The 17,511-nt window shown below is 43.4% G+C and overlaps 3 protein-coding genes across 5 annotated transcripts; 1 reads left to right on the plus strand and 2 right to left on the minus strand.

Moving 5' to 3' along the window:
* The first annotated feature begins 2,526 nt into the window (after positions 1-2,526).
* pfdn1 (prefoldin subunit 1) lies at positions 2,527-4,006 on the plus strand. Of its 2 annotated transcripts, none has more exons than XM_069717020.1 (4): positions 2,527-2,618; positions 3,341-3,507; positions 3,632-3,716; positions 3,823-4,006. In XM_069717020.1, exons 1-4 carry the CDS (start codon positions 2,586-2,588, stop codon positions 3,904-3,906), a joined length of 369 nt encoding a protein of 122 aa, XP_069573121.1. In that variant the 5' UTR covers positions 2,527-2,585; the 3' UTR covers positions 3,907-4,006. The 2 variants fall into 2 exon arrangements, with proteins under 2 accessions (XP_069573121.1, XP_069573127.1); XM_069717026.1 differs by having other exon boundaries at positions 3,826-4,006.
* A 317-nt stretch (positions 4,007-4,323) lies between these two features.
* On the minus strand, positions 4,324-7,214 carry ttc1 (tetratricopeptide repeat domain 1). Of its 2 annotated transcripts, none has more exons than XM_069716832.1 (9): positions 6,963-7,214; positions 5,987-6,383; positions 5,804-5,929; positions 5,623-5,683; positions 5,415-5,527; positions 5,242-5,278; positions 4,983-5,131; positions 4,798-4,852; positions 4,324-4,601 (listed from the first exon to the last, which is right to left on the minus strand). In XM_069716832.1, exons 2-9 carry the CDS (start codon positions 6,371-6,373, stop codon positions 4,465-4,467), a joined length of 1,065 nt encoding a protein of 354 aa, XP_069572933.1. In that variant the 5' UTR covers positions 6,374-6,383; positions 6,963-7,214; the 3' UTR covers positions 4,324-4,464. The 2 variants fall into 2 exon arrangements, with proteins under 2 accessions (XP_069572933.1, XP_069572942.1); XM_069716841.1 differs by having other exon boundaries at positions 5,987-6,386.
* Positions 7,215-7,931: 717 nt separating this feature from the next.
* On the minus strand, positions 7,932-16,285 carry LOC138634847 (enteropeptidase-like). The gene is given in 27 exon segments (XM_069722030.1): positions 7,932-8,059; positions 8,160-8,214; positions 8,490-8,629; positions 8,752-8,847; positions 9,075-9,256; positions 9,403-9,553; positions 9,627-9,710; positions 9,808-9,857; positions 10,071-10,166; positions 10,285-10,408; positions 11,012-11,122; positions 11,201-11,341; positions 11,461-11,586; positions 11,889-11,978; positions 12,529-12,670; positions 12,767-12,929; positions 13,142-13,247; positions 13,337-13,486; positions 13,559-13,696; positions 13,792-13,901; positions 14,589-14,694; positions 14,811-14,930; positions 15,006-15,044; positions 15,127-15,269; positions 15,705-15,772; positions 15,962-16,086; positions 16,169-16,285. Coding segments are annotated over 27 exon segments (3,096 nt in total). The 5' UTR covers positions 16,281-16,285.
* Between the last annotated feature and the right edge of the window lie 1,226 nt (positions 16,286-17,511).

Below are 17,511 nucleotides of genomic sequence, written 5' to 3' on the forward strand. Positions count from 1 at the left end.
TGCTCCTGTTTCTGGAGTTTTAAATAAAGATGTCTCACTCTGCTCCTGTTTCTTAGTTCAAATATAGAGTTTCTGGAGACTAAATAAAGATGTCTCACTCTGCTCCTGTTTTTGCAGTTCAAATATAGATGTCTCACTCTGCTCCTGTTTCTGTAGTTTAAATAAAGATGTCTCACTCTGCTCCTGTTTCTGGAGACTAAATAAATAGATGTCTCACTCTGCTCCTGTTTTTGCAGTTCAAATATAGATGTCTCACTTGCTCCTGGAGACTCTGCTCCTAAATAAGAGTCTCATGCTCCTGTTTCTCTAAATATAGACTCTGCTCCTGTTTCTGGAGACTAAATAAAGATGTCTCACTCTGCTCCTGTTTCTGGAGTTTAAATAAAGATGTCTCACTCTGCTCCTGTTTCTGGAGTTTAAATAAAGATGTCTCACTCTGCTCCTGTTTTTGCAGTTCAAATATAGATGTCTCACTCTGCTCCTGTTTCTGAAGACTAAATAAAGATGTCTCACTCTGCTCCTGTTTCTTGCAGTTAAATATAAGATGTCTCACTCTGCTCCTGTTTCTGGAGACTAAATAAAGATGTCTCACTCTGCTCCTGTTTCTGGAGACTAAATAAAGATGTCTCACTCTGCTCCTGTTTCTGGAGACTAAATAAAGATGTCTCACTCTGCTCCTGTTTTTGCAGTTTAAATAAAGATGTCTCACTCTGCTCCTGTTTCTGGAGACTAAATAAAGATGTCTCACTCTGCTCCTGTTTGAGTTTAAATAAAGATGTCTCACTCTGCTCCTTTTTCTGGAGACTAAATATAGATGTCTCACTCTGCTCCTGTTTCTGTGGACTAAATGAAGATTTCTCACTCTGCTCCTGTTTCTGTAGATTAAATAAAGATGTCTCACTCTGCTCCTGTTTTCTGCTTGTTTCTGTTTAAATAAAGATGTATCAGCTCCTAAATAAAGATGTCTCACTCTGCTCCTGTTTCCTGTAGTTAAATTTCTGGAGACTAAATAAAAGATGTCTCACTCTGCTCCTGTTTCTGGAGACTAAATAAAGATGTCTCACTCTGCTCCTGTTTCTGTAGACTAAATAAAGATGTCTCACTCTGCTCCTGTTTCTGTAGTTTAAATAAAGATGTCTCACTCTGCTCCTGTTTCTGTACATTAAATAAAGATGTCTCACTCTGCTCCTGTTTCTGGAGACTAAATAAAGATGTCTCACTCTGCTCCTGTTTCTGTAGTTTAAATAAAGATGTCTCACTCTGCTCCTGTTTCTGGAGTTTAAATAAAGATGTCTCACTCTGCTCCTGTTTCTGGAGACTAAATATAGATGTCTCACAGTTCAAATATAGATGTCTCACTCTGCTCCTGTTTCTGGAGACTAAATAAAGATGTCTCACTCTGCTCCTGTTTCTGGAGATTAAATAAAGATGTCTCACTCTGCTCCTGTTTCTGGAGACTAAATAAAGATGTCTCACTCTGCTCCTGTTTCTGTAGTTTAAATAAAGATGTCTCACTCTGCTCCTGTTTCTGGAGACTAAATAAAGATGTCTCACTCTGCTCCTGTTTTTGCAGACTAAATAAAGATGTCTCACTCTGCTCCTGTTTCTGTTTTCTAAATAAAGATGTTAAATAAAGATGTCTCACTCTGCTCCTGTTTCTGGAGACTAAATAAAGATGTCTCACTCTGCTCCCTGTTTAAATAGAGATGTCTCAGCTCCTGTTTCTGGAGACTAAATAAAGATGTCTCACTCTGCTCCTGTTTCTGTAGTTTAAATAAAGATGTCTCTGCTCCTGTTTTTGGAGACTAAATAGATGTGGAGTTAAATAAAGATGTCTCACTCTGCTCCTGTTTCTGTAGATTAAATAAAGATGTCTCACTCTGCTCCTGTTTCTGGAGACTAAATAAAGATGTCTCACTCTGCTCCTGTTTCTGTAGTTCAAATATAGATGTCTCACTCTGCTCCTGTTTCTGTAGACTAAATAAAGATGTCTCACTCTGCTCCTGTTTCTGTAGTTTAAATAAAGATGTCTCACTCTGCTCCTGTTTCTGTAGACTAAATAAAGATGTCTCACTCTGCTCCTGTTTCTGCAGTTTAAATAAAGATGTCTCACTCTGCTCCTGTTTCTGGAGACTAAATAAAGATGTCTCACTCTGCTCCTGTTTCTGGAGACTAAATAAAGATGTCTCACTCTGCTCCTGTTTCTGTAGACTAAATAAAGATGTCTCACTCTGCTCCTGTTTCTGGAGATTAAATAAAGATGTCTCACTCTGCTCCTGTTTCTGGAGACTAAATAAAGATGTCTCACTCTGCTCCTGTTTCTGTAGATTTAAACAAAGACGTCTCACTCTGCTCCTGTTTTTTAGAGTTTAAAAAAATATGTCTCCCTCTGCTATTTTTGCAACTTAAGTGAAGATTACTAATTCAATATTTAATAATACAATAATACTTTAGCACATTTACACTTTACACACTTTTTACGTCACCGACCCGATCGTAGAAGTCTTCAAGTGACAGGAAACGGAAACGGAGAAAAGGTTCCTCGCACATGCGCAGTGTGTGTGTGTGCTGCATTGTCAGTGAAGATGTCCGGGCCCGTAGACTTGGAGCTGAAGAAGGTAGTTATAACATTGTTGTCTGATGTTACCTGTTCTCACCTTCGTGTCACGTGCTTTCAGCAGCAGCGGCGGCGGCGGGTCAACGAACACCTGCCTAAAAAAAACAAACAAACAAACAAACAAACAAACAAACACGGGAGTTATTGGCCATTGCATTTTACACCGGAGCTAACTGTTAGCACTCCTCTGGTAGCATGGCCGAGCCACGCTGCTGCAGATTAAAGGACCAATTATCCAACTGGTGTTTTACAGTTTAATCAACTAAACTGGATCACACAACCAAACACCAAGACGGCTGGTTTCTTGAGTGTATTTAAGGTTGTTCATGCTGGCTGGACATCAGAGTTGATGATAAATATTGATTATTTCATATTGTCACTCTTATTTGTGTTTAATTTGATCTGATTTCTTTTCTATATTTTTTTTAACTGCTCCTTTATATCTGTTTTGATGTCAAACACTGCACGTCATTCTCTTACCATAAAGCCCTCTGAGCTGCATTTCTTGTATGAAAGCTGCTATACGAGTTTATTGTTATTATTATAAATCTAAACACACGTTTGTTTGTTTTTTTATGTCTGTCTTTCAACTATCAGTGTTTTTATGAGCTGGATTAAAGGAGGAAAACGTTCCTTGCAACACCAGGACCGTTTTAACGTGGTCTCGTTTTGAAACGGTTTTTCGGTTTTGTGATCGGAGTGACACCTCCTGTCTCTCTTCAGGCGTTCTCGGAGCTGCAGGTGAAGATGATTGACACGCAGCAGAAGGTGAAGTTGGCCGACCTGCAGATCGATCAGCTGACTCGCGTTCAGAAACACGCCAAACTAACTCACGGGGAGATCAGCCAGCTGCCCGACAGCACGCGACTCTACGAGGGCGTCGGACGCATGTGAGTCTTTTTTTTTTTTGGGGGGGGGGGAAGTGACGTCACAGGAACAGACTGCTTTTTTTTTTTTTTTTAAAGTGTCTGCTGATGTAAGATTGAATTGAAAACCCAAATTTGCGCGTTTCAGGTTCATCCATCAGTCAAAGGGGGAGATCAACAATCAGCTGAAGGGCAAACAGAAAACGGCTGATGAAAAAATCAAAGAGCTGGAGGTACAAATAACACAAAAACAACAACAACTGGCCGCAGGAAGTGCTGTCATTCGCCATGGTGACCCCCTTTTTCTTCTGACTGCGTTTGTGTGTTTGTCGTTTCCAGCAGAAGAAGGTGTACCTCGAACGCAGCGTGAAAGAAGCCGAAGACAACATCAGAGAGATGCTGATGTCCAGGAGGACTCAGTGACCAATGCATCCGTCGTCTATGATTAATAACACACACACACACACACTCATGTCCTTATCTATGTGTCACTTGTTTATTAAAATATTTAAACTGAAGTCTCTTTCCTGTTTGTGTGTCTTTGTGAGGACCGATGTGAGATTTTTGACCTCGGGACTGAAAGGAAAGTGGGGACATTTATTATACTAGATTATTATAGTTCATGAAGCTGACTGAATTTGATTAAGTACTCACTGTAATTAATACCGGATACTCTCACTTTCATGCTGCAGTTGGTCTTGTTAATCCAAAATAAATCCTTAAATATGCTGCTGAATTACTCCCATCAATACGCGTGTGAATACATTCAAACATGAATTCACCTTTTAAAGTCTGAAGGAAACTGGTGATTTCCTACATGAGTGACTGACCCTGGACCTGTTGTTTGTTTACACTTTATTATTTATAAACATCTTCATAAACGATAACAACACAAACAGCCAATGCGTTTTCTTTTTTTGTTTTGTTTTTTTGGACCGTGTCTGTGATGTCATCGCTGTCGGAGGTGTTGCCATAGCGACATCATCTGTTGTTGTTGTTCGGGCCCTGGACAAAGTTGATGGAGTAGGAGCCGCTGCCGGCGTCCTGGTTCACCTGGAAGTTGTTGGTGGAAAGACCGAAGGGCCTCAGGACCATGTTTCCCAAGTCTTTCAGTTTACCTGCAGGTCAGAGGTCACAGAGGGGTCAACAGAGGTCACGGAAACACAAGTTCAAAACATTTCAGGTCAATAATTAAATAAAAAGCGACACAGAGCGCAGATTGTTCCATTGAAATGCGACCAGCTATTTATTAACGATCCATTAATGAGCACAGAGGCGATGAAGAGTCGTGGTGTGTTCAAGTGCAGTACGTACTGAGCATCTCCTCCTTCAACTTCTCATTTCTCTCCTGGATCTGCGGAGGTAACCTCTGAGGGACGGACAGGAAGTCAACAGCTGGTTAACGAGGTGCTAATACAATCGGCAATCTTCCTTTTTCTCTCGCCGCGAGACGGCCCGGTTCTCTGGTTCTGGTGTGTCCCGGCAATCCCTGAACTCACCATGCAGGCCTGTCTGGCACCGGCGTGGCTCGGGTCTCGGTCCAGAACACTCTTGTAGTCCTCCAGAGCCTCGTCCGGCTTGTCGGTCTGCTCGTAAAGCTCCGCCCTCCTCAGCAGCGCCCGCAGGTACTCCGGATTGAGCTCTATCGCTATAGCAACCGGACATCCAGACAGTCAACGCTCTGACGAGTTCAGCACGCAGGTGAACTCGTGAAGCGAGTCGGCAGCCCGCTGCTGCACAGATGACGTCGTCACTCACCTCTGCTGCAGTCCGAGATCGCTTTATCCTTCCGGTCCTGACAACAGATCCACAGTTACTGTTAGCCATCCTGCCAGTAAACATCCTGCTCACTCATTAGCATTCAGCTAACACTCTTATTATTCTGTCAACCTTGCGGTTAGCGTGTGGTTAACGTGTGGTTAGCGTGTTACCAGGTGCAGTCTCGCAGCAGCTCTGTTGGAGAACAGCACGGCTCTCTCTTTGCTGAAACACACTGGACACACGGACAAGGCCTCCGTGTAGCTTCGTTCCGCCTCCGACCAGTCTGGAAGGAAAACGGACGGGTTCGTGTGACAGTTTGAGTTGTAAAGTCCGGTTTTCACGCCGGTTTACGAAGTAGAAACGCGGGTTCGGACTCACCTCCGGCTTTAAACTGTCCGTTTCCTTTTTCCTTCAGAGTTAAACTCTGCTGCCGTCGACTCTGTAAAAACAACACAAACAAACCGGGATCCAGAAACCTGCACGACCGCAACTGTGATTTACTGCAGCTCACGTGACACCCGAACGTCTCTTGGGGATGTTTCCGTGTAACGGCCGTTACCTCCTTCTCCTCCTCCGTCAAGTCCTTCTCCGTCTCCCTCAGGTAGTCGTCGTCAAATTCGACTTCCTGGTCGACCTCCTCCTTCATCTCTGAATCTGAATCCTCCTGCAGCCCGTCGTCCTGCACCTCGTCGTCCTGCACCTCCTCCTGCAGCCCGTCGTCCTGCACCTCGTTGTCCTGCACCTCCTCCTGCAGCCCGTCGTCCTGCACCTCCTCCTGCAGCCCGTTGTCCTGCACCTCCTCCTGCAGCCCGTCGTCCTGCACCTCCTCCTGCAGCCCGTTGTCCTGCACCTTCTCCTCCTCCTGCTGCTTCCTTTCACCTCGCTCCTCCCCCTGTTCTCCTCCTCCTCCCATCTCACTGTCCTTGTAGTGTCTTCTGTCAGTTAGTCTGTCCGTCTTAATGTGAGTCTCATCCTCCTCCTTCACCTCCTCCTCCTCCTCCTGCCGTCTGGGGTCTGAACTCTCCAGAGTTTCCTGGCAGTCATAGAAGTCCTCCTCGTCCTCCTTCTCCTGCTCTTTGGGTTTTCCAGTTGCTCCGGCGCATCTCTTTTCACCTCCTCGGCTGCACATAACTGAATCTCTGCTGACAGAAAATAAATAAAACAGAATGAAGTCCTGAAACAACAAAACAAGTCATGAAACCAGCCGGAAATAAAAGGCAGTAAACAAACTCTGCAATTAAAAGGTCCTGAGTAGTCTGAACTAATATATAACTATAAAATGTTGCTTCCGATTATAAATGTTAATCATGAAATACCTGCTGTTTTATTCCAGCTGTAAGTAAAATCTAATAAATATTTTAAAAAAAAGAAGGAGAGCTTAAATCAGCAGATTTCTAATGAAACCTCTGAACGAGCAGTTTTTTTTTTTTTTTTTTTTTTGATTGCAGAAAAAAAGAAAACATTGTTTATTGTTGTTTCAAATAAAATGTTGTTGTTTATTTTACCGCGTCTGGTCTGTAAAAAGGAGCTTAAACTATAACGCTTGCTCATCATGCTAAGCTAACGAGACTGTAAACACGGTATCGACCACCTCGTGGGTCGCAACTCGGAGTGACGTCATCGGCGGGACCATTTAACGAAAGATTAAAACGATGGAAAACAACAAAACAAACAGCTCATCTTTTTTGTTGTTGTTGTTGTTGTTGTTCCTGCCTCACCTGCAAACACCGGTGAGCTTCGCCGAGGACTCGCTCGGTTATCACTTCCGGGACGACGACGACGACCCGATTTCTTCTTCAGCTGTTTAAACGTGACCCGGCTCCCGCGCACCGGGGTCCCTCCGCGTGCGGGGGCTTTATCCCCGGCTGTTAGATGGAAATAAAAATACACCTGCTAACGGCGTTTCTCCACCATTACGGACCCGTAACGAGCATTGAGGTTCTTCTTGCTCTTTTTCCTTCTTCTTCTTCTTCCCCCTCATAGTTTTACGGCAGTTGTCGTCCCTTTAGTTTTAGTTACTGCCCCCTTGTGGTTATATTCCGCTACTGCAATTGCAATTATGTTAGCGGTGAACGCAGGAACAACAGACGGATGTGCTAATTAGGTTAGGTAGTTACTTTATTAATCCCCGAGGGGACATTTTTACTTATTTTTTAATTTTAATTTTTGTTTTTTGTGATGTGATGTGATGTTTTTTTTATTATTATTATTATTTTTTTTATTTTATTTTTTAGTGTTTTGAAAATGTGATTTAAGACTTTAGACACAAGAAAGGTAGACAATGTAAGAAGTTAAATAAAAATTTAAAAAAGTAATAAAACAGAATGATTCTCAAGTTTATTTTTACCAATATAAATTTTATTTATTGTATTAGTGAAAGAATGGATTTGAATAAGAGCATTTGTCGGGGTTTTTTTTTGTCATTGCAATAAAAAAAACAACACAATTTCGTACTTTCTTGTCCTCTCCGCTTCATATAAAATCATTTTTTCAATCAATACAACTTGATTTATCTTGGAGACATTTGAAAATTTAACTTTTTAATTTCTACCTTGATGACTTGTTCAGTGTCAGTATGGAAGACAACATGTTCAGGTTTGTCCAGCAATTCATTATTTGATTAACAAATTGTAAATTTAACAGGAGAAGAACTTCAGTGAAAGTTTAAGGCTTAAAGAAACGCCGTTTCACAAGAAAGGTGATGAAGAGGGGTGGGAGCGTCTGACCCGGGCGATCCAGGAGGTGAAGGCGGCGACTCGGGTGTAGACTCCAGGTTTTTGAGGACGCCCGCAGCCAATCCCAAACGAGGTCACGCCTGTCAGGAACCAATCAGAGTGCAGCATTTGTTTAGACCTCATCTACTTTTTATCGAGGAATGTTATCTCGCTGCGTATGTCCGTGAGTGCGTAACTGACCAATCGCAGTCCAGTGTCCATTGTCGAGACACATCAGTGGGCCTCCAGAGTCTCCCTGCAAACACCATGTTCAAAATTTATGAAAAAAACAAAAAACAAACACAGATATAGAAACAACAGAGTGCAAACAAAAACCAACAGAAACTTTATCGACCTGCAGCTGACTGACCAATCGGCACTCAGATCAGCATCTGTGTCACACCGGCTGGTTAAACTGTGAATTCTCTGATTAAATCAGCCAAACTAGAGAATCAGTTAAGATTTCTGTCTGGTGATGGATGTGGTCTGTGGAGTCCGAGTGAGTCCAGGTGAGTCCAGGTGAGTCATTACCTTACATGAGTCGACGCCTCCCACAGGGTAGCCGGCACACAGCATGCTGGAGGTGATGTTGTACTTAAGTATCTGACGCTGACACAGAGTCCGACTCACCAGAGGGACCCCGGCCTGCTGGAGAATATCGGGGCGAACACCTGGGAGAGAGAGACAGATGGAGAGGGAGACGGGTGGAGAAGGAAACAGGTGATGTTATTTTTCACTGTAAAAAATGAAGCACTTCGTTGTAAATACTTTCTCAGTGTGTTTCATGTCTCACCATGTTCAGCGTCTTGTCCCCAACCGGCGATGTAACATGTTCTTCCTATTGCGAAATTCTGACCTCTAGCTGGTAAACACACAGGCTGGACCCACTCTGAGACACACACACACACACACACACACACACACACACACACACACACACACACACACACACACACACACACACACACACACTTGTAAACAATAATAAAAAGTTGACGTGAAAGTTGCAGATTAATATCCAGGACTGAGATGAACATTTTCTCTCTTTAACCCTCAACGTGCATCATCGACCTGCAGCCTGACTGCTCAGGTGTTCATGTTCGCGCTGTTACTGACGGGTGAAGTCGACTGGCTGCTGCAGATGCATCATGGCGATGTCAGCCTGTTTGGTCCGTCTGTTGTAGTCTCTGTGGATAATGACGCGATCGATTTCTCGGATCTGAACGCCCGCTTCATTTCTGTTGCTTTGGGAGTGAAGACCGAGGACGGCCGTCCAGTGCTGGACGTGGACGTTCATCCTGCAGAGACAGACGCGGACTCACGTCACGTCGTTACATCACCGTCAGGTGTGTCGGACGTTCACAGAGTCACTGTTTGATCTGCGTCATCACAACAGGCCGACATGACGGTTCTGCTTTCACACGCTAACATTGGAGTCTCTCACCCGTAGACACAGTGGGCAGCAGTCAGCAGCCAGTCCTTGCCAACCAGTGAGGCTCCACAAATGGGAATCCCCACCCACTCCAGGGACACCATCCACGGCCACGCCCCCTTCACTGCATTAGTCCCGCCCACCACTCGGTTACCACCTGCACGTACAAACAAACATGCTGAACCGAACATGATCAAAACACAAAAAAAAATTCAGGTAGAAACTGAGAGCAGAATTTCAGTTCTTACGTTGATCACTTGTTCTGTTCTCTGATTGGGGCAGCTCACGCGTGACGTGATTGACGATCCGGACTCCACACGCTGAAACACACACAGAAGAACATTTATTCTTCACATTTAAAAAAAACATCTCGGTTTAACAGTGAATTTAACACTCAGTGTTTATGAGTGTACTCACGCTTGTTGCTGCAGTTCAGTGCAATCACTTCCTCACTTTGACAGGTTTGACTGCAAAACATCACGACCAGTATAAATATCCACAGACATGATCTTTGGTTCTGTTTTCAGTTCCTGTTCTCTTTCTGGTTCTGGTTCTTAGCTGTAGTTGCAGCACACATTTTATTTACATTTCTACTCGTAGTTCTAGTTCTTGTTCTACTTCTAGCTCCAGTTTCTAATTGTGACTCTGTCTGTCATGTTCTTGTTCTGGTTCTTCGGTACCTCACAACGGCTTCTAGTGTTCCAATGCCGGTTAATGTGATGTTCGCAAACGGTGAATCTTGTGGCAGAGCCGGCAGCTGCGATGCTTCCCCGAACCTGCAGGGGAGTCGGAACAAAAAGACAAACAGATCAGTACTCTTTAACTTTCCCTCGTTTTCCACCAGAACCTTCATCCTGTGTCCCAGTCAAGCGAAATCAGACAGGTGAGCGTTACCTGTATCCCAGGTACCGGCAGGTGGGGTTGGACAGGTGGGAGCTCCAGCCGTCGGCACACACAGTCAGCAGAGATGAGGCGAGACGAAACTTGAGGCGTCTGAGACCTTGTACCTGCAACACGACTGACACACCAACATGGTGAAATGTTGTCAGGAGCTGGTTGTTTTTCTGACACCTGAGAGTTTCTGTCCAACACAGAATCCACTTTAAAAATCCTGCTGCTGGTCTGTAAAGCACTGGTGGGTTCATTTTTTATGTACCACCCCGACCCGTCAGGTTGTCTGCTGGTCTCCTTCCTGTTTCCCAGAGTCAGAACTTAACGTGGAGAACCAGCGTTCAGTTTCTATGTTCCACACATCTGGAATAAAATCCCAGAAAGCTGCAGATCTGCTGAGACTCTCAGATCCTTTAAATCAGGACGGAAGACTTTTCTGTTTGCTGCTTTTCACTGAACCAGATTTCAGGATGTCTTAAACTGCACTGTGACTTTTATCCTATTTTTTTTTTTAGCTTGATTAATGTTTTAATCTCTGTTCTTAATGTTTTCATTCCTTTGCCTGATGTTTTGATGCTTTTAATGGTTTTATGTGAAGCACTTTGAACAGCAAATGTTTCAAAGAGAAACTCATACAATTGTTGCAGTTCTTGTTTTTGGTGTAAAGAAAACTGTCAATCCAAAATAGAGAGAGAGTAAACAAAATTGTGATCATGAGACGGTGACTCACTACAGTTGGCTTCATCGGAGGCATCGGGACAGTTGACCGTGCCGTCACATTGAGCGTTACCATTGATACAGCTTCCTGTCTTACACTGGAACTGACCGACTGCACACGGAGCTGTTAACAAACCAAATGATCAGTTTGTGTTTTCCACTCGTGTTTGAACACAATCTTAGATTTGAGCTATGAGCTCACCTGGTAACCCCAGTCTGACCCCGGAGGTGAAGTTGGCTTGGAATCCTATGTCGCGATTTGACTTGTCCGTAAAGAACCACACCGTCATCTGATTGGTTGTTGAGAACAAGTCGTGGGTGGGGCCATTGCTGCTGAGAATAGCTGTCAAAATAACAAATAAAAAACTTTAATACCTGAAGCAGAATAAAGTCTCCGGTTTATTTCAGGTGAGAATGAAGCTGCAGAGAATTATGGGTAAAAAAAACAAAACACCATCTTACCCAGTAAGGTGGAGTTAGGCCCCGCCCCGTCCCGCACCTCTACCACATCATAGGCTAGTTCGGTGTGAAAGTCCAGGAAGTGGAGCTGGATGTTCTGGCCCACGACAGTGTTCAGAATCCACAGACCTGCAGCAGCAGAGCATCATGGGTAATTAACACACAGGTGACAGGTGAGGTTCAAAACAGTAGGTAAACACAACAGACATGTTCAGGTGAAATCAGGGATCAGTGGGTTTGTAAACATAGCTGAACATTTCGAACAGCAGAAATTGTTTCTTGTATAATTACTTTTGGTACATTTATAAGTAAGAAGTATAAGTACAGGTACACAGTGAGTATGAAGTACAGGGAATACAGTGAGTAGGAAGTACAGGTATACAGTGAGTATGAAGTACAGGTAGTATGAATGGGTCAATGGGTGTACTCACACTTGGCCTGGTCCCCGTAGGGTAGTGGGTAGTTTGGTGAGCTGAAGGTGGAGTTTGGCTCCCAGAGGTCAAATGGTCCTCCACAATCAGCTGGACCAATCAGAGAACAGAGGGGGCGGAGTCAGAGTGGATTAGAGAGCATTGGGGTGTGCTGGGTTTAGGTTAGGTTAGGTTAGGTTAGGTTAGGTTAGGTTAGGTTAGGTTAGGTTAGGTTAGGTTAGGTTAGGTTAGGTTAGGTAGTTACTTTATTAATCCCCGAGGGGAAATTTTTTCGCTACAGCAGCATACAGAAGCAATAAGATAATAATAGAACAATAGAAAAGCAATAAAATAGCAGTAAAATAGCAGTAAAAATAAAATATAAAATGCACAGTATATACAGTACAGTATATATCTATATATATTATATACAAACAACCAAGAAACACAGTCAACAGTGTTATTGTTATGTGATGTATTTTGCCAGAGGTGAGTTATTTACTCAGGTGCACTTTTTTAAATGCTGACAGTAACGTATACAATGCAGAATAAACACGCTGAGAACAGCGTTTTAGAAACGGACAATAACAATTTAAATTCACCTGGAAAAGTGTGCGTGGTTTGTGTATCTCTGGGTATGGGTGTGTGGTTTGTGCCTCACTTGGACCGGGGGCTATGGTTGTCATAGACGGTACATTGATCAGTTCAGGGGGCGCGGGTCCACATGGATCAGAAGTTAACGTGATGTCGTCCAGAGCGATGTCGTTCATCATACCTCCCTTCTTCAGAGCTTCAAACACCACCTGCAAAGGTCAGAGGTCACGTCAATCGATAACTCGTTTATTGAGCTGAGTGATAAAACTGTCTGATCTGTGGATTTCCTGTGCGATGTCACTGACCCTGGACTCTGATGTCAGGTTGAGGGTCACCTGGCCGTAGTTCCAGTTGTCGCCATAGTTACCATCTCTCTGGAACACGATGGTATCGTTAAGCGATGGCTGCCATGGAGACGACTGCAGAAAAACTCGGAGCTGACGGACGTCGTTTCCGAACATGTGGTACCTGCAGACAAACACGTCGACACGTCTAATCGCTGACTTTTTTTTATTAATTTAGTTTAATGTTATTTACATGCTTATCTTTATGTTTGTTTTAGTTTCCATTGTTTACATATTATGTATTGGTTCATTTTCTTTGTTTTACATTTGAATTTGTTCATTTTCAGTTGACATGTTTATTATTTGTTGTGCATTTGTTTATTATTTTCTATTCACCAGAATCTCAGACACATGGGCCTTGTGGGCGGAGTCAGAGGGAGGCTGTAGATCTTGAAGCTCTTTAGGAATTGGCCGGGACTGATCGGAGTGACGATGTAGAAACCTGACAGGGTTTGATACCAACTGATCAATGAGGTTTTACGACCGAATCATCAGAATTATCAGAATAAAAACACAACCGATTAAACTCACCCGAGCTGTTACCCAACGTGTGGTCGACGCTTGGGCCGGTTGACGGAGGAAAGGTGGGGCCGCTGATTCGACTCCAGTGGCCCCCAGTCCAGTCATAGTCTCTCCAGAAACACATGCCTTGCTCAAAGGTGCAGGTCAGCTTCTCCTCGTCTGAACACAGAGAACCGTCAGTCACAGGAAACGCTCGAAGGCAGCTTCTTACAGTGCTTAGTCCCGACTTACCAGACAGGCTGGAGATGTTGGCGGCGCTGTAGGTGGCCGTGAACCCTGACAGGCTGTTGATATCATACGAGATAAACTCCAAAGTCGATTGGTCGGTAAACAGCCACATGGTCGGAGGGGTGGAGCCTGAGAGCTCAGCTACCAATCACGTAAACATGTCAAATAATCTGTCGTCAGGTTAACGACAACTGCTGATGTGAGTTGAAACTATTATATCGAACTCTGCCGTTCACCTGTGAGCACTTTGTTTGGTCCGACTCCTTCGAAAAGACTCAGGGTGATGAGGTTTAGTTCTGTTTCAAACTGATCGAAGCTGACCTGAACTGAAAGTCCTCGATCGACCCTGGAAACAACATGAATCTGCTCAACGTCCTCCAGAACTTTTAGGTTTATTGGAGATAAAAACACTGAATAACACCAACAAACTTCATCATCGTTCTGCCTGAACACGTTAACTTTAATTGTTAAGGTCTCCCTGCAGTGTGTTACAGTGTGTGTAACTGTGTGTTACTGTTGTGAAGGTCTACAGTGTGTGTTACCCTGCAGTGTGTTACAGTGTGTTACAGTGTGTGTAACTTTGTGTTACTGTGTGTTACAGTGTGTGTAACTGTATGTTACAGTGAGTGTTACAGCGTGTGTTACAGTGAGTGTTACTGTGTGTTACAGTGTGTTACAGTGAGTGTTACAGTGTTACAGTGTGTGTTACAGTGTGTGTTACAGTGTGTTACAGTGAGTGTTACAGTGAGTGTTACAGTGTGTGTGTGTGTGTTACAGTGTGTGTTACTGTGTGTGTTACAGTGTGTGTTACTGTGTGTTACAGTGTGTGTGTGTGTTACAGTGAGTGTTACAGTGTGTGTTACAGTGTGTGTTACTGTGTGTGTTACAGTGTGTGTTACTGTGTGTGTGTGTGTTACAGTGTGTGTTACAGTGTGTGTTACAGTGTGTGTTACAGTGTGTGTTACAGTGTGTGTTACAGTGTGTGTTACAGTGTGTGTTACAGTGTGTGTTACAGTGTGTGTTACAGTCTAACCTGATGATCCAGCGACAGAAGCTGCTGTTGTGGTACATGTCAGACTTCGATGAGCTGAACGAACCGCTTGATCCGCTCAGCACAAACTGTCCGTCACACGCCGTTGCTATGGAGATGAGAGTGATGAGAGAGTCATGGGACGTTTGATCCATTAAAACACCTGAGATCTGCTGTTTGATGCTGCTGACGGAGGAAGCTGCTGATTCAGAGATCATCACTGACCACAGTGAGCAGCGGCTTCATCCGATGCGTCCGGACAGTCGTTGACTCCATCACACAGCCGACTAATGCGGACGCATGTGGTTCCATCGGCACAGAAAGCTTGTTGAGGAGGACATCTTGCTGTACAGACGGAGCAGACATGTTAAAAACAAAGTGACGGAACGTTTTGTGATGGAGCACCTGAACGCGTCTCACCTGCTGTCGGTATGACGCTGGTCAATGCAGCCGTCGCCTCTGCAGAAACAGAAACATCGTGACATCACTAATCGCTGAATGTTCACCTACTTTGGTGACCTCACTGTGACCTCACACTCACCTCCGATCTGGAGGCTTTTTCTGTCGATCATCAATCCTCCATCCGGGGCCTCCTGAAGCCCCGCCCACAGCTGCTGCTCTACCTCCTTCACATCAACGAGTTGATGAAACCAGAGGTCAAAGCTCACGGCCACACTGCCGTGCCTGAGGACACAGATCAAAAACAAGTATGAGCTCGTTAACTAGACTGTCATCAGATTGATTACTGACACCTACAGTCGTATATTAGAATCACCAGACACACATTATCAGTTTCTAATCAATCATTCAATCATTCAATCAATCAATCAATCAATCAATCAATGAAATTAAGGCAATAAGCAACGGTTTTACAAGAAATTAAACAACCAACTGACAGTCAACCAAGTAATCAGTTGATCTGTAACTATGTGATTGATCAGTGATCGTGTGATTGATGATTGTTAAGTGACCCTGAGAAGACGTATGTTGTGATGAGAACCATCGTGATTCATCATATGAATGTGATCGATCAGTCAGGATGTGATTGATTAGTAATGGTTATATTGATCCGTGACAAAGTAATTGATCAGTAATGATGGGACTGATTAGCTCTCTTACCTGAAGTATTGAACCTGACAGGACTTGTAGAGCCGTCGTAGCTCGCTGAGACTGAAGGCTTCAGACACCTGTCGACCAATCAGAGGTCAGAATGGGATCAGGTGTCGATGAACCTGATGAAGCTGATCATAACCGTAGTGACCAAGCTTATACTCTTACTTATTCTGTCCGTCTGAAGCTTAAATCTGTTATTTTTCAAAACAAAAGCTGCTGATGTTTAAAAAAAAAAAATTCAAAATAAAAGCCATTGATCTCACCAGCATTTGGACATCATAGGCGAGAGATTTAAACTGCGGACTGCTGGAATTCATCAGTTCTCGGGAGAACACTGCTCCCTTTGTGATCACCATCCGACCTGTCAGCTGCACAGGCTCAACGGCACCTCGGCACACAAAACAACAACATCATCAGCAATAAAAAAAAATGTGTCGTGATTTGATCAGCTGAGTAGAATGTGAGTTTACCATCAGGCTTCAGGCTGATCCATGAAACTACAATCAGCGCGGCACAACAGATGAGAAGAAGTGAAGAAATGACGCTGAGGAAAAACTCCAGAGAAGACATATGCCGCTTCATCCTGACAGCTGCACAGTCAATACATAATCAATCAAAATCAGTGACAGCTAAGCAACAGAATGATGTGTTCTGACACTAAAAGCTTGATCTTCAACTTCCTCCTCAGAGAAAATCTTCAACTTGTTTTGTAGCAGAGCATCACCGTAAAACTCCATAAACCGAGTCACTATTTTAATATGTAAAGTCACTTTATTATCTATATTTCACCTGTATAATAACTGATTAGTTTACCTGTTGCAGACCTCAGATCAGCTGCTGTTTGCTTTCTTCTGTTTGTTTCTCTTGTTCGCTCGATGAACGGCAGGATGAGAACCTGTTGTTTTCAGCATCGAAAGCAAAGTGAGCATCCGACCTCTTATACTCTGAAGCTGGTCAAGATTACATGCAGTAATGGATAGAAATGCAGCATCTGTTTTATGGGTCATTGTGGTGTGAAAATAAAGTCCAGCAATTGTAAACCTTTACGGTAATCTTCTGTAATCTGGCCCCATCCCGTGCATTCCCCTGGCAGGTGCAACAGAAAACTCACCTGCAGAGACTCATTCCACTTAAATAAATAAATAAACTATAGAAACACGCTATTATAATGAATTATTATGAATAATTGTTAGAAATGTTTACTGGAGCTTGTCGCTCTTTCTGCTCCATCACAAGACTTCCTTTGACCTGGGTGGTCACAGCGCCGACTTCACCTTTCGCTTATCTCTTTGTGGCGGCCTTGACTTTGACAAAACAGCATTTAACGGGTTGGACTTTCTACCCCTGTGTTAGACATTTCTGATAAATTTATGATTAATCGTTAATAATATGCAATAAACCCAGAGGCCTGGACTCCTCCTGAGAGTTTTGGATGAAGCTGTGATGTCTCATGATGCAAAATAAAATCTGTAATAGTTCATTCAATGCTGAAAAGCATCTCCTTCTGATCTTCGTGAAATAATCCAGAATCTCTGAACATGTGAGGCTTTCATGGGAACCTGATTCAAACTGATCCTCCATCAGAAAAACAAACGGTCGGCTGTTTAGATTGAATTTATTTAAAAAAAAAAAAAAAAAAAAAATTGATTGTAAAATTACAGTTCTGATCAGTACCACAAGAGAACGTCGGGATCAATACAAATTAAACATGAAAATATTTCAGATTACGGACAAAAACAAAATTGAAATTAAAACAAAAAAATCCTGAATGATTATGATTCTGTTACAAAAACACAGAGAGAGATTTTCACGA

The sequence above is a fragment of the Brachyistius frenatus genome, unplaced genomic scaffold (assembly GCF_029030835.1).
Source record: "Brachyistius frenatus isolate BFR_SWC_R1_liver_20210118 unplaced genomic scaffold, ASM2903083v1 Contig_5, whole genome shotgun sequence".
NCBI lineage: Eukaryota > Metazoa > Chordata > Actinopteri > Embiotocidae > Brachyistius > Brachyistius frenatus.

Bases quoted from the DNA above. Each gene is read 5' to 3' on its own strand.
- pfdn1 (XM_069717020.1), top strand. From the start codon at position 2,586: ATGTCCGGGCCCGTAGACTTGGAGCTGAAGAAG. The intron at 2,619-3,340 runs GTAGTTATAACA...GTCTCTCTTCAG, and splicing joins TAGACTTGGAGCTGAAGAAG to GCGTTCTCGGAGCTGCAGGT. The intron at 3,508-3,631 runs GTGAGTCTTTTT...TGCGCGTTTCAG, and splicing joins TACGAGGGCGTCGGACGCAT to GTTCATCCATCAGTCAAAGG.
- ttc1 (XM_069716832.1), bottom strand. From the start codon at position 6,373: ATGTGCAGCCGAGGAGGTGAAAAGAGATGCGCCGGAGCAACTGGAAAA. The intron at 5,132-5,241 runs GTGAGTGACGAC...CGGTTGCTATAG, and splicing joins GATCTCGGACTGCAGCAGAG to CGATAGAGCTCAATCCGGAG. The intron at 4,853-4,982 runs GTGAGTTCAGGG...TCCGTCCCTCAG, and splicing joins GTGCCAGACAGGCCTGCATG to AGGTTACCTCCGCAGATCCA.